At 37.5% G+C, this 15,922-nt stretch overlaps 3 protein-coding genes across 4 annotated transcripts; all 3 read right to left on the bottom strand.

The window, feature by feature from the left end:
* Window positions 1–278: 278 nt before the first annotated feature.
* On the bottom strand, window positions 279–5,035 carry LOC116300117 (uncharacterized). Its single transcript, XM_031708889.2, has 5 exons — window positions 4,940–5,035; window positions 3,789–3,870; window positions 3,299–3,652; window positions 1,185–1,419; window positions 279–934 (listed from the first exon to the last, which is right to left on the bottom strand). The coding sequence occupies exons 2-5, from the start codon at window positions 3,844–3,846 to the stop codon at window positions 613–615; spliced, it is 969 nt and encodes a 322-aa protein (XP_031564749.1). The 5' UTR covers window positions 3,847–3,870; window positions 4,940–5,035; the 3' UTR covers window positions 279–612.
* Window positions 5,036–6,357: 1,322 nt separating this feature from the next.
* Window positions 6,358–10,373, bottom strand: LOC116300113 (uncharacterized). The gene is made up of 5 exons (XM_031708886.2): window positions 10,327–10,373; window positions 9,190–9,256; window positions 7,844–8,164; window positions 7,423–7,666; window positions 6,358–6,855 (listed from the first exon to the last, which is right to left on the bottom strand). Exons 2-5 carry the CDS (start codon window positions 9,248–9,250, stop codon window positions 6,432–6,434), a joined length of 1,050 nt encoding a protein of 349 aa, XP_031564746.2. The 5' UTR covers window positions 9,251–9,256; window positions 10,327–10,373; the 3' UTR covers window positions 6,358–6,431.
* A 1,407-nt stretch (window positions 10,374–11,780) lies between these two features.
* Window positions 11,781–15,595, bottom strand: LOC116300116 (ectin). Of its 2 annotated transcripts, none has more exons than XM_031708887.2 (6): window positions 15,459–15,595; window positions 15,112–15,156; window positions 14,464–14,552; window positions 13,688–13,906; window positions 12,936–13,182; window positions 11,781–12,236 (listed from the first exon to the last, which is right to left on the bottom strand). In XM_031708887.2, exons 3-6 carry the CDS (start codon window positions 14,531–14,533, stop codon window positions 11,819–11,821), a joined length of 954 nt encoding a protein of 317 aa, XP_031564747.1. In that variant the 5' UTR covers window positions 14,534–14,552; window positions 15,112–15,156; window positions 15,459–15,595; the 3' UTR covers window positions 11,781–11,818. The 2 variants fall into 2 exon arrangements, with proteins under 2 accessions (XP_031564747.1, XP_031564748.1); XM_031708888.2 differs by having other exon boundaries at window positions 14,464–14,541.
* Between the last annotated feature and the right edge of the window lie 327 nt (window positions 15,596–15,922).

The raw sequence follows: 15,922 nt of genomic DNA, 5'->3' as shown, positions 1-15,922 counted from the left end.
AGTACACAAGGGCGGATCCAGGGGGAGGGTCGGGGGGATCGCGACCCCCCTGTCATTCCTGAGGTCAAATGGGCTTCCTGTGGTAAAAATGCGACTGGGATTCCTTTGCCCACAAAATTTACTCCTGAGACCCCCCTTCAAAAAACCCTGGATCCGCCCTTGGTACAGGCTGAAACTAAATCGAGGCAGGCGAAGCTGCGAGTGGCAATAATTTTTATCACCTTTCCCTTACCTAATCTGCAGGGCTGGATTGGTGGGGAGGCTTTAACAACTATATATACATTGTAACTTAAATTTTATTCGAGAACAAGTAATTCAAACTAACTACAGCCTGAGATGTCCTATTACTTGATCAACATGATAACAAGGATGCAGTACAAAGTCCACTTAGAATTTAAGATCAAATAAACCGCAAATGCGTTTACAATTAATCGTTTTTAGTGCACCCAAAACCACAGAATGACCCATCTCGCTAAAGAAGTAATCAAACATTTATTATTTTTATTCTTTTATGCTTTTATGGTTTGCACTTCCTTGTAGGACTGAAAGAAAAAGGGTCTGTAATTGTGTGCACAAAGGCCTTTTAGGCTGAACTTAATTACAGATTGTCCATTACTTTCTTTTGAGAACCTTACTGAAAAAGGAAGAGGTTTTCTTAAAAGCCGACGAACTTTTGATTGAACTGCAATAGGCCTGTCGATTAAAGCTTCCTTGTTTAACATTCTTCTTGTAGTCGTTGTTACCTGTGAAAAAGTTCCCCAAGGGTTTATACCGGCCAACGATGTACGTACACTTCATACGCCCCTGTACGCTGTCTGCCTTACCAATACCCAGCTCTGTACTGTCATTCCACACCACTTGCGTAAAGTGACCTGTTCCACCCTGACCCCGTCCAACGCTGAATTCGTACCCAGGACTACACACCTCGTTGTACCTGATGGACATAATTGACAAAGATTATTTATTGAATATTTATTGCTTTTAAAACTTCTACTTAGCGTCACGGAGCGTAACAAGTAAATATTTTATTTTAGTCTTTTTTTGCTTCGGTCTAGGAATTGTTCACTACCGTTTCGATAACTCTGACATTTGAACTTTATTGTGATATTGGCCTATACTGTACTTTTTGCAAAAACATGGAATAGATAGATGCTTTATTTAACTAATTAATTATCATCGCTCACCAGTTATTAACTGCCTCTGTAGTTGTCTGGCCGCTGTTTGTGCTGCATCCCATCGAAAGGTTTTCTCCTTGACTATTTCTTTGTTCTCTTGATGAATGTCTCAGTTGCCCCTGTTGAGCAATAGTCTTGGCGTACTCGGCGGCTTCATCACACATTTGTCTGTTTAACTTCATTGGTTGGGAGCCATGGACCGCACGGAACTTGTTATGCGCATCCAACGCTTCGCTTTCAAATGCTGTTAGATAAAACATTTATCAAATGCTTAATTTAGTTATTCCTTTTATGAATATTTTAAAATTTGTCTAACTTATAGGACTGCTAATCCCAGATTTTCAGAGTTTGCTTGGATTAGACATTATATTGAAACGATTACCAAGGAGCTGCTACCAAGAGTCTGCTCATGCGCAATAACGATGCATTTGTCAACATGGCTCACAATCTCGTACCCAGATCCTGCATTTCTTCTGGCCTGCGGCGAAGAACGAGGGCTCTGGCATGATCCATCTTTGGCGCATGCTTTCAAACAGAGTTTTGTGTTTACTTCCGATCAAAATGAAAATTAGAAATCGGGAACATATTTTTTATTTATTTTTGGCAAGTCTTAGAACGGAAGTCCAAGAAATCAAAAAATGGATTTGCCAGAGCCCTCGTTCTTCGCCGCAGGCCAGAAGAAATGCAGGCTCTGGGTACGAGATTGCATGGCTCACTTTTCTGTGAAATGGAAAAAAATATTTTGCTCAACCTCGTCCAATAATGGCTTATGATCTTCACTGAGAGTGTGGCACGTAAAAGTGGACACTGAAAAACTTGTTGCCCTGAAAACGACCTTTGTGACTTTCTGCGCACCTTCCTGGTTTCTAGTTCAGATTTGTGTGTTTTTCAAAGCACAATGATCAAAATAAACTGTTTGGTCAAATCTTTGTCTATTTTCCCCCCCTTCAATTTTAGAACGCTATCGGCAAAGCATAAAAAAATGTCATCTGGAATCTTAAAATCATACGAAAAGTTCTGCATTACAGATTTCTCTGATATTTCGCCAATAGTTTCTTAATCCCGGGCGAAAAAAGCCATATTCAAAAATATGTTTATCGTGCTTTGAACTTATGAAAATCCGGTCTCTAAAGTTTAACTATAGCTTTGCGCGAGTGCTTAAGAAAGAACACATTTCAAGCCTCCTTAAACTTATGAGAATTGTTCTCTTTGCTACTAAATATAAACAAGCAACATTCTGCCAATCCTTAGGTACAGCTATAATAGATGATCACGCTGGGCCCCGCAGAACAATAGAGCAGTTTTCGTATGACTGTGAAAAGCTCAGTGCCGTAAGCGTGACGTGCCGTGAACGTGATATTTTCTAGAATTTTAATTGGCTGATTTTTTTCACGCGCAATGTGATTGGTCTAAAAGTGCCGTGATCTTTGCGTGACCGTGTCCGCGCCGTGGTATTTGATTGGATGGAGAGTAAATTCTCGTGCAATGTGAATTGTCTGGCGTATCCCTTGCTGTGTCACGACCGTGTTCGTGCCGTGAACTTTTCACAGAATACAGAATTTTCTTATCGACTATGTTACTGTTTCTAGCTTTGATATTTCGTTAATCTTCATTAACCAGAACCACGCCAAACTAACAAACGAACAAACGAAGACGTAAACAAGATCCTGACTAAACGAAGAACAACTCTTCGAAAAAAGTTGCAAAATGATTGCCCTTCTTTTCGCCAAAGCAGTTGAATTTCCCACCAAAATCTTCTATTTATCGCAGTATTTTATAAACCGAGTGTTCATTAGTCATTTTGGGATTGACAAAGAACAATGTTTTATTTCGCAAATGCGATGGCCGCGCGGTCGCACGCCATATACTCCTTCATATGGACCCCACAACTTCAAGGTGAAAATGACGGGACTTTCTTTTCATTTCACAAATATTTTGCCATTTTCCATAACCAAATGACTGAAATCCGAGTGTTAATGGCCCGAAAATAAGGCATATTTTAAAATTAGAAACAAATGTCCCCAGTATTTTGCCATGCGTTAAATCGTAAATATTTTCATGTTTACTTTACGTAAGGATGGCTCGTGTACATGCACATGTTGTTGTAGTACGTTTTTACTTACGTTTGAAATCCCCACCACCGGCACCGCCTGTACCACCACTTGTTGTGCTTCCTACTCCACAACTAGGCTTCGAGGTACCAGATGTGCCTGTCCCGGAGGTTGGCGAACTCGTTGGTTGAGATCCTGGTCCTGCACTGCCAACTGCTGGTGTAATAGGATTTGTTCCAGAGGTACTTGTTGAGCCTGCAGGCCCAGATGAACCAGGCATAATTCCTGGTGGTCCTTGGATCAGTAAATTGAGGATCATTGCAGAGCCTCCTGGTTTATACTTTGCAATTCCTTTAATGGCAACGGTTTTTAGTCCTTGATCATTGTTATCGTTGACCGCTGATGATAGGCTCAAGTGAAGATCAGCTAGAAAATATAGAAAACAGTAAACAACGCGTACCTAAACAAATTAGAGCTGTGAAATATTAATGTAAATAGAGGATTTGCACCATAAATCTAGTGAATCTAATGACGAGGATGAAAGAGCAATGATGATGGTTACCTGACAAACTGGCATCTGTAAATAATATAATAAATGTTGTCACTACATGGAACATCATCTTTTCTGTCAACGTGTGGGATCCCTGTGGTAAGAAAAATTCTAATCAGAGACTTGTACTCTTCTCTGCGACACACCTAGTGATCCCCATGAAACAGATATTTGGCTTCAAAGAGAGGCAACGGACGGATTGATTTAATTGTTCACAGTTGCTTAAAGTTGGTCTTACATGCTCGATCAAAGACTGTATGGCTTGTCTATATACGATAACGGTTTTTTAATATTTCAGACATTGAAGCCTTTGTTTGACAAAATATTAAAGCTCTTTCGACTCTGTAGTAATCAATATACATGTATAGTTTTTAAATTTGTGCTTGTGCATATTGCACCTCTGGGTCACGGTATTTTATTCTTTTATCTATTTTGTATTTAACACACCAACGCAGTCCCATATAGTTAATCGCTAGTTTTTATCAGTGCTGCGTTTTGCGATATGTTATCTTTACACTAATGTCTTCAGAGGTTTCACAAGTCGTTTGTTCCAGGAACTAGCTCTGGAATGATTAAAACAGATTGTTTTCTCTCCTAACCAAATATAGACATCATTTACTTGATATATTCTATTTTACATAGTAGATTTATAGCTAATATATTTTTCTTACATCAATAAAGGATAGCGATATGCGCTACTTTTCACATCGTTTATTTGTTTGACGAAAGGCATAACATCCTGATAGTCTGTCTTGTCTAATAACGAGTTTCGGTTACTGTTTTTTGATATCTTTTACGAGTTTTGACTGGTTTTAAATTATTAATTGTTTTTTAATTTTGACTTGACTTGGTAATATTAAAGTTGTCAGTATTATTTAGATTCTTAGGGAAACAAAAATAAATAATATTTGGAAAGTACAAAAAGTTATTAATTAGTTATTGTTGAAATGTTTTAAACCTAAAACTCTCGAACTGAATATCCAATTTCTTCATGAAGCAAAAACTACACCTTTCCACACACACCGCCCTTCGTGTTGGTGATCATATATACCCCATAGCTAATTCACAGAAGCTTCAAGTGATACGCGTACATTTAGTATAGAGTATATAATAGAATAGGCCTTCTAGAATACTGTAACAAATGTGAGTTCCAATCGACTTACCAAATTGGAATAACTACTTATTAAAGGTACTTGTTTTGCAATGATCCAAGCGAATGGGTTGGTTGATCAGTATGAGTGAATGCGTTTAGAGTCCTCTTTTTGTTCAATAAAGAGTTTTTTACTTCTTTATTTATTCATAACTTCGACATTCCTCGATCATATCGTTTGAAATCTAAATGTTGAATACGCCCAAGCAATCTGTTTTTCCAGAAATCACTTGCTCAGACAAGCACGGAAGCCGTCCATTTCCCTCTTCGTTTACTGGCTTTTATTTTTTTTGACATTACTTTTTTTGAAGAAAAAGATTAAAAAGAAGCAGAATAGGTTTTGAGTTGAAAACCTCTAAATAAAATGAAGAGCAGCACGTGTGACCAGCCAAAATAGCAGGTCATGGGCGTGTTGTGAACGACTGGGGAACCAACATCGACATGTGCTCTATTATCAGAAAAAGGTTTTAATATTTCAGTGTTTTACCATTAAAACTGGTTAAAGTCATATATAATTTGAATTTAGGGCTCTTTTCAGTTTAAATTTTTTTAAAGATGTAAACACAAATTTCATTTCAAAATATTCTTAAAATAATCTTTGGGATCAAGCCTGTGTTTGCACCTTTCAAACCTTATACTTTCAGTATCCCATATTCACTCGCAGCAAAGTGCTAAACCTTAGGCAGTTGGCCGGGAATGCATCAATAATTCCACTTCAGATAACCAATTTAGTTCACTCTTATTAACATTGATAATGAGATAAAAAAGATTTCACATAACGGGATCATACGAGGTGTATACGTCTTTTACTCCGACGAAGGAATAGCGTCCGAAACGTCAGTAAGTTTTTTCATCTTTTCACGGTGTATAATTTACCTTTTTATCATTACGAGGTGTATAACTAACGTAATCAGACAGGATGTTAATTGAAAAACAAAAAACAAAAAAAAAAAAAAAAAACAACAATCTACGAGCTTTTTTCTGTTATATCACAGCGTGGTACAGTCACAACAAAGCCCTAATAGTATTAGTTCCGCCATAAGAGATGAAAGCCCAACAATTGAATTGGAATTTATAGTTATTGAGAAGGGAGGAAAACCCTCGAAGCATATCATAGGAGATCGAGACTCAGGAAACAACAAGGACCGAGCGACACCGAGGGCGAATGGAACACGTGTCGTACTAGTGAGAAGCGAGCACCGCTACGCCATCCGTGCTCAGTTGTGATTTATTTTGACTACAGTAGGTGTGCAAGATCACCTTGACGGCAGCCATGTCGGATGATAGGAACAATGTTAACTTCAGCTAGATGGAAAAAATTCAATTCCTTCAAGCAAAACCAATATTCTTGAGTTCAGTTATCATCCAACATGGCTCCCTGAATATAAAGGAGTGATTTTGTAGCTTGGCTTTTAAAACAAAAAAGGTTGTTTAATGCTTGATCTCAGTCACGTGGTAGATTACAACAAGGATATTAATCATGCAAGGGAATAGCGCGTTTGCGCTTACAAGACTTCAATCTTGAAATTAGCTCTTGGTATTTTCTCTCTGAATCCAACCAACTTGGATCCTTCTCCCTCGTCGTTTAAGAATCCTTCGTTTAGACCGTAGTTAGGATAATATCCAGGATTCTCTTCGTTCTCATCTTGTGTTTGAGGGCCACTATTTTTCTCAAGACTGGCACGTGTTACAGTGTTGCAATAAGACTGATCAAATGAACCTTTCTCTACATTATCTCCGGTAAGGTTGGCTATGTTTCCTAATGGTGCGTATCGGGCCACGATAAAAGTACAGTTCATGCCCCATTTAGTTCCTTTAGCTTGACCAATACCGATCCTGTCTGAAGCCTTCCACACAACTTGACTGAAATGACCACATGGCTTTTGGAACGACTTGTTTCCAAAGTCGTATTTACATACTTCGTCATACCTTGAAAATAAAATTCATAAGAAATAGGTTAAATTGCCATGATATAAATAAGACATGTTTTAACAACTTGGAGAAGTATCCACATGTTTCTATCATTGTACGGTGACCGTTGTTCTCGATTCGATGGACCGGCACGGTTACATTTTAAAGATGGTGCAGGGAACTGTGAAGGGGACTATTGGTCAAATTTTCGATGATCGCTACTTGTGATTTAGGTGCAAACTTTTATGTATCGATTGAGTGAAAGGCTGGTTAAATAGGAAAACAAATGTAAATAGGATTGCCCACTCCATGGTGGACGGAAAGCGTATACCAGGTTTCTCAACCCACTTGGCTAGCGAACGATAGAACCGAATTAGGATTTAGAAGTTGATTTTTTTGTGAAGAGAGAAAACCGTAGAAAAATCCCCGAACACAGGACAGAAACAACAAACAACTCTACTCACATACGACACCAAGCCCGACGGAACTCAAACCCGCGGGTCGCATTGGTGAGAGGCGAACGCTTTCAGCACTACTCCACCCGTGATTCCTTTAAACAAAAGAAAATAATGGCTTGTTACCTACCATTTTTTTGTTGCTGTCTCAGCGGACATCGTAACATCTCCACTAGAACAACCCATGGCTAGGTTTTCCCCTTGACCTTGTCGAGAGTCACGTGCAGAGTGTTTAAGGGTACCAAGTTTAGCCAATTGTCTCGCAAAGTTCTGAGCGTCTGCGGTCATTTTCTTGTCAAGCTTCAATAACTTTGAATTGTGCACTTTTCGAAACTTATTATGCCCACGTAGACCATCGTAAGCAAAGGCCATGTCTATAAAAAAAACAACAACATAAATTGACTCTTTTTCTAAATTTCAATTCAGTTATTCTGCTAGCCAAAAGTTGAGAGCCATGGAAAATAGTACAGAATTTTTTTGCACTGAATAGACATTCCTTTATGGCTTCGATCAATGAATTTGAAGATTGAACACAAGTAAAAAATACTTGCCCTCGTCACTAAGCTCTTGTTCTGGCTGCAGAGATTTAAGCGGTCTTTCTTGTGGGTTGTTTCCATCCTTTGATGAGCTGGTTGTTTGAATAGCGGGTCCAGGTGGAGGTTGGTTGGCTGTGCCCGACTCTCTTCCTGTTTGCTTAGTGCTTTCAGTGGGTTTCATAACGGGGATTTTCATTTGTTGTTGTTCTTGTTTTAAGGTATTTCCAATCAACAAATGAAGGTTGATCTCAGCTGTACTGTTATTAAGGGAATATGTCCCTTCTCCTTTCACACTGTTGTCTGCTATCTGAAATTTTCCAACGCGTCCTGAAAGGCCTGTTAATGACAAACATAGGATAGCTCGTAAATTTGGTGATTCTAATAGATCCCTTTCTCAATGCGAACTGAAAGACTCATCAGCTTATACAGAACTAGCCTTGTCTATTAGTATGTGATCTGAAACAAGGCTACATATGTACAAATGAGTATATAGTCAAGAATTGCAGTTGTATTTATAAATAACCATTATATACCGAAAAAAGGATGTTTGATGATGATAAAAATAATGGTGATGATGATAACAATGATAACGGTTTTTTAAATTGATTTATTGTCAATGGTATTTAAACCCTTTTTTTAAGGTGATGACTTTGCACTTATGCATTGAATAGACCTTGTATTTTTTGTATTTGTATTTATTTGTATTTATTAGCTTTTTCCTTGGGGGCAGGGAGACCACAACAGCTTTTTGCCAATTAAAGTGGGCCCTGTAGAGTTTAGCACGGGCACCGAAGATGGTCGTCACCAGCGTCTCCAGTGGATCTTTTACGTCCGCCTTATACAGGGTTATATAGTGAAGACAGACGGGGCCTACGGTTTTATGTCCTTGTCCGAGAAGACGTGAAGATCTAACCATTTGCAGATGTAATTACAAAGGCAGCACCTTCTTCTCCACGACCTTCCGCACAACAGACGGACGCTCTTACCAACTGAGCTAACTGGGTGGCGGTTTACTGATACGGCAGCCATCTTAAATTATGGGATGCCCAGGAAAAAAACATAGAAATATTTATAAAGCAATGCATCTAGTGGCGAAGTTACTTTCCCGAATGATTTTAAGTTTGGGTGTTTATGTCGCTCCAACTACCACCAAATTGGTTATTAGATGTTTCACATTGGATAACGTATAATTAAATAAAAAGACACCCTAGAATCTGTACTGTCTATAAAGGTTTCAATCTTTGCTCTCTCAGAATACCATAATCTCTTATTGAAAACAATAGAATTAAAGATGGCCGCTGCGGCATAAGTAAAAAAGGAATCACACAGGTAGCCCACATCACACTCAACAAGCTACTAACCAGATTTACAAGTAACTGAGGCATATATTACCAGCACCATGATTCTAGCAAACCAAGCCATCTTTACCTGTGAGGAGAAATTGTTGTTTGTTGGTTTAATCGAAAAAGAAAAATCTGAACCAACATGGCGCCGAAGGCGAAGTGAATATCGGGGAATAATAACCAAAACGAAGTTGAGGTTATTATTCCCGATATTCACTGAGCCTGAGGTGAATAATTGTTTTAGTATAAATACGCAGGTGATTTTTTCAAAAAAAGGAAAAAAGAAGATAAAAGACACATTTAAAATTAGGAAACAGCAACAAAGCGGCTGGCCGCCATTTTGGATTATCGCTGGAGATGATTACCGTTGTTTCTCGACCAATCAGCGCGCGGGATTTTCAATAATCACCTGTGTATTTATACTATATATATATATATATATGTGATATGCAGAACTTCTGATCCCTTTGTCATATATACAAGTATATCAAAAGTATATCAGAAATTATGGGATATCATCGCTGATATTTTTTAAGGGTTGTCTATCACTAGGGCGTTTTGAAAAAAATACCAGGGAGGATATCCCATAATTTCTGATATACTCATGACGACTTTGCTATTGCAAACTTTTACTTTTTGATTTTTCGATGAAGTTGTTGTGACGACAGTACTTTCTGTTATAAATCGTCTTTTTTTAAAAGAAGAAAAACTATGAAATAAAACGATTGAACGACCGACATTTTTTGGACTGTACTGAAGGCAGTAAAATTAGGTTCTTCGTTCGTGTTTCCGCAGTTCATTTACGTGTGACATTCACTAAAGACATCATCTTGCTGTCTTTCTGTGAATACTGGCACAAAAAATAGGTCCTGTAGCCCCTACACTTTATTCGCCTACTGAATTGTCATCTTGGAACGTGATTGCAAATATCCTTTCTACATAACTGTTCTAAATAAACGGCGTTAAACAACATTTAGATTGACATTAATAGACAAAAAACATCAGAAAAGTGTCTTTGTCATTTCATAAAGTGACAAAAACACATCTTTATCATATTTTATACAGTCTTTTCAAATTGTGTATGTTTTTTTATTGAATTTCAAAAAACATAAATAAATAAAACCAAAAAAGAAAAAAACAATAACAACACAATACCTTGTTCGAGATCTTGGTGTGGAAAGTGATATACCTTTTTGTTTGTAGGTGAAATGAATAAATGGTGATGGTGATAATAAACCAAATCCTGCAACATCACTTCAAACCAACAAATCAGGTTAACGGATTTCAAGTGCACCAGCTGTTTGAATGGCTCCAAGAATTTAATAAGTGTTGAAAAATGACATAATTTCTCGTCGTTTTTTATTTAAAAATTTGAAATGAAAATTATTGCTAGTGCTTTTGTCTCACGTATTGTAAAATTAGTATTGATTAGCTTGCCATTTACTTGCCATGTCTAAAGGTTCTCTAGCTTGATACGCCTTAACCCCTTTACCCCCTCCCCCCTCCCCCCTCCCCCCCCCCCCCCCCCCCCACCATCCTTTTGGTAGTTTCTTTTGGCCCACTTAATATCAACTATAGGCTAGCCTATCGTTAAACGTTTCGCTATTTTGAATTTTAGTACAATCTTTATCATTTGAAAAAGGCCAAAGGTTGTATCAAAGAAGGTCATTTTTACTATGTAGAAACCTAAACACCTAAATAGTCAAGGGATACGTTCACAAGACTTGTCCATGTTCTGAAAACGGGTTTGGCTATCCGTTTATAATCAAGAGCTCTTTAAATAAGCCGTACTATCATATGACCACCTCAACCTGGATTATTCTCTTTTAGTAAAAATACACAGGTGATTATTGAAATTCTCGCGCGCTGATTGGTCGAGAAACTCACACTATCACACGATAATCACCTCCAGCGATAATCCAAAATGGCGGCCAGCCGCTTTGTTGCTGTTACCGGAAAAATGTCTTTTATCTTCTTTTTTTTCCTTTTTTTTCCTTTTTTTTTTTTTTTTTGAAAGAATCACCTGTGTATTTATACTAAAACAATTATTTGCCTCAGGCTCAGTGAATATCGGAGAATATTTACCTCGCCGCTCGATCGAAGACTCGCGTCTCTGTAAATATTCCCCGATATTCACTAATTGTTAAATAAACAGACCCATATAATACGAACACCGGTCTACTACAGACACTTATCCCATAAGGACACTACCTTTCATTCTGGATATTGACCACTTCTAAAAAGAGATCACTATAATACGAACACCGGTCTGCTACAGACACTTCTCCCATAAGGACACTTCCTTTCACTTGCATTGATCACTTCTTAAAAGAGATCACTATAATACGAACACCGGTCTACTACAGACACTTCTCCCATAAGGACACTTCCTTTCATTCTGGATATTGATCACTTCTTAAAAGAGACCACTATAATACGGACACCGGTCTGCTACAGACACTTCTCCCATAAGGACACTTCCTTTCACTTGCATTGACCACTTCTTAAAAGAGACCAATCTGATACGGACCTATACGGGCAGTTGTCTCTGCCCGTTGCGTGTCAGTATTACAGAATATTTTCTATTGTCAATTACCATGCAAAAGATATTAAAAAGTCATTAGTATTTTTATTATTTTCAAGCCTTTTAAAGCACAACTCTAAAAGAAAGCTTTCCTCTTCTCCTTGAGGCCCCGAAAGCGCTAAACAGTTGGCTAAAGGTACACGAGGCGTCTTGGTTAACGATCTGGCCGTGATGATCGTTTGATACTTTACAATCTTTTTCGTCTGGTTCAATGAAGTCAGGTTTATCCCTGTTATTGACATATTGACAGCTTACAGGCTCAAACAATCCCTTATTAACATTACTACTGAAATCACTATTTTGTCCATTCGAAGGGGAATACCGAGCAACTATTACGCTACAGTTGAAGCCATCGTTGGTCTTGAATCTGGCAAAACCTATGCCAAACTTATTTGAAGATTTCCAGATCATATTTGTGAAGGGACGGGCTTTGGCATTTGGTTGGGATTGTACCCAATTGTGATAGCAAATAGTTTGGTACCTGCAACACAAATCCGACATTCGGTCAATCTTGTCAAACAACAAAGGTAGGGTAATTTGTGATCTCAACCTAAAGATAAGCAATCCGGGTGCATATAACTAACCGATAAACAATAAAACCGTGTTGTAAATTAATGACTACGGTTTATCAATACAAGCAGAAAAAATGTCTGGCAGCAAGAGGAGGAGAAATGACGAAAGCGTTGATATTGACATTAGATCTATATACTTTGCAAGTCATTATAGAATTCTAAAGTGCGCTGTGATTGGTCATAATGCTATACTATTACAGATGTGAGTATCTAGAACGCTCGCGTCATTTCGTTTTCCGCGCGTGCTTCGACCACAGATTAAAAAGGGAAACAAATTTTTGAACGGGAAATGAAACAGTTCTTTTTTCGTTTTAAATCTATACTTCAATCTAAACGTTTCGGAGGCTGAGCAAACAGGAGAGAAAACTATGTCTCTAGTATTTTCTCAGTTTAAAATAATGAAAAACTGCTTTATATTTCGTAATTCATAACAAGGGAGAGAGATTTTTCTAATGTGTAAATTCGTTTGGGAACTAGGGTCACTTTTCAAAACTTCACACGATGAGATCAGTAATGGATTGAAATTGTTTGTATTACGTACAGGGAAAATCACCTTGATAGTTATGGCTTCTCTTCTCCCCAAATATAAGTTCTAGCAAATTGCTTACCAATATTTGACTGCTTCAAGCGCGGTTAATCCTGGCCCTGCTACCCTACACCCCACTGCTATGTTCTCATGTTGATTTAGTCTCTGAATGACATTGGAATGTTCTATCTTCATGCTGTCTGCCAGGCTACGGGCGAATTGTGCAGCTTGTCGGCTTAAGTCGTGATCCAAGGTCAGACCATCGACTTGGTGGAGGTGTCGATGGCTGTTGTGATGGGTCAATGCTTCTTTCTCAAACCATAGTATCTCTAACAATCGTTTACCAATCAGAATATTAGTAAACACTTATTAATTCATTATAGACCATGTTCAAAGGAGTACCTCAGGGAACGAGATGCCAGGACTCACGGTTTCACTTTTTTTATATATTCATGATAACGAACTAAGTATTCACTACCGTAATAAACGATACTAGTGGGATCGACGAAATTAGAGAAAAACGTTTGCGCGTACGTTTTCTACAAGAAAATTTAAGAGTATAGTTTTGTCAGACCAAGATACTGTATTAACAAACACAATATGAAAGAATTAGCATTAACTTCCAATCACGGACACTCAGAAGTTTTGGCATTTTGTGAAGTCCAATTTATCAGGCATGTTTGAAAGTTAAATTTTTACAATAACATGAAGACGTTTTGCATACGGATTTAGAGCATGCGCAGATATAGTTTCGTACATTTACTCTCAGTCTAACCAAAATAAATAAATAAATAATAGATGAATAATAAAAAAATAAAATAAACACATGTATACCTTTAGATTTGGGTCCAAACTCGATACCTCCAGTTCTACTTCTTTGAAATGCTTGATATTTCTTAATAAATTGTAATCTTTTCCACTGCGGTGATCCTGGTATTACTGGTCTCTGTGGTGTTATTATTGGTCTCTGCGGGGGCAATGGTCTTGGTTGATCATTAAATTGATACGGTGTTTGATAACTCCATGGATAGCTAGGGTAACGTTGGCCGTAACCTGCAAAAAAGGAATAAGAAAATAGAAAAGGAGTTGCGATAATAGAGAAGGGGGTACTGTATAAATCAATTGATTTGTAAGTGTGTAAAGTCTGTAGACTATTTTGTCTGGGCTGGTTCCTATAACTTTATTTCTTTCTCATTACACTCTTTTTTCTCCGAAAAAACTTCATTTATTTTAATGATGTTTCTATGGGAGAAAAAAGTGTGTTATAAGAAAGAAATAAAGTTATAGGAATGCAACAACCTCCTCCCCCTCCCCCTCCAGGGGATGAGGAGTTATTCCCAAATAACGAAGGGCGGAGATGATCGTCGTATCTTTTAGGAGTTCAAATCGTAAGTCACTCCCTCTTTTATATTAGGGCTGAAAAAGTGAAAACTGTTAAGTAAGTTGGGGCACTGGTGGCTCAAGACTACTGACAAGGTACTGATCAATTCAAACAATCAACATTATAAGTTTGAAATTTTTTTAAATGTTGAACAGTGCAGCTGAGACCTGTAATGCTGGAGGTCCTGATTGATTGATTAAAAAAGGATCAAAAACAGAACCATAGTTACCATAATTGGCATAGACTGAGCCCTCTGTATACTCGAACACCATTACCAGGACCACACCAATCAGAATCATTGTACTCTCTGAAACAAAACTTACACCAAACGTTCGTGTAAGGATCAATTTGAAATATATTTATTCACCTCTAGGTACGTTTGGGAATATAAAATTGACACATAAAGCATGGGGTTGTGGACCCCTTGCACTAAACGACCCATTCAGTTTGGTTCAATGTTTTCTCCACTTGATATATATTCGTTTGAGTATCATTGCTTTGTTTATCAATAACGCTTGAGAAGATAAGCAGTTAATAAGGGTCAAAACCAAGGGAGGCTGTTCTTTTCTGACCAATGTATGCATTGCTTTTAACACCCGGGCTAAGACATAGAGACCGTTTGACGGCAGAACTTCTTGGAATAATGCCAGCTGTTTCTATAGGTTTAAGTGAGTACTTTGTTATAGAAGCAATCGAGCTTTAAGAACCATTCAAGGGTCAATGCTTGAAACATCCAAATGCTATGATATCTTTGTATTTGACTTACTTTGATGAGAATATACTCTTGGAAGGTGATCAATTAGATACGCTATAAATACGCTCACTAAAAGACAAATCTTACAAATATGATCGTCTTGTTCAACAGCTTGATTCTTACCAATTTTCACTTAGTTTATGCACTTGCCGACTTCTGATAGGTTTACTGTAATAAAAAAATATTATCTGACTTTTACTCTTGGAATATAATATTGTAAGATCGAAAACAAAATAAATAAACAATCGAAGAAAAACCGTTAAATGTACATTTCTAATGTTTTTTCTCTCTTTTATCGAGCCAATCTTTAACACATTATAATAATTTTAGTATTTCAACCGTGAAAAAAAAAAAAAAATTCGAATTTAAGGAGGGCGATTGTGAAGTATTTAGCGAAGAGAGCCAATTTACGCCAATTTACCGGTAATTGGGCTTTCCCCATATTAATGTTAAATCTGATGTTATCTTACCTTTTACACTAGTGATTATACTTTTATCATGTATCAATGATGTTGTATCAAAAACATTGGTTTGATTTACTTCTTTAGATCCTTGTCATAGTTTAATTAATTTTTTCCCCGCTTCTAACCCGTTTTCTGTGGGTAATAGTTATCTGTGACGAAACCCTTGCTGGTGTCTTACAGGTGGCTGCTGATATTTTTCTATCTGAATGTTTTGATTTTTGTTCAGCTAGTTTAAACATTGCCAAAACTGAAATATTCGAATCGAAAAATTGTAATAGTCTAGATTTATATGCTATGTATATTACTGATACTTAGATTAAAGGATATTGCATCAACGGGATCTATATATATATACAAAATTAGGTATATATTTGAACTGGCCAAAAATCCTTTCATATAATATCTTACTTTCTCGTCTTAATCAAGGCTTCACGTGCTACCCTAGGGCTCGGTACAGGTGCAGTTCACCT

The sequence above is a fragment of the Actinia tenebrosa genome, unplaced genomic scaffold (genome assembly GCF_029948245.1).
Source record: "Actinia tenebrosa isolate PJP-AT-01 unplaced genomic scaffold, QUT_ActTen_1.0 PGA_scaffold1__47_contigs__length_23844297, whole genome shotgun sequence".
NCBI classification, from domain to species: Eukaryota; Metazoa; Cnidaria; class Anthozoa; order Actiniaria; family Actiniidae; genus Actinia; species Actinia tenebrosa.
This window is presented reverse-complemented; position numbering and strand designations above follow the sequence as displayed.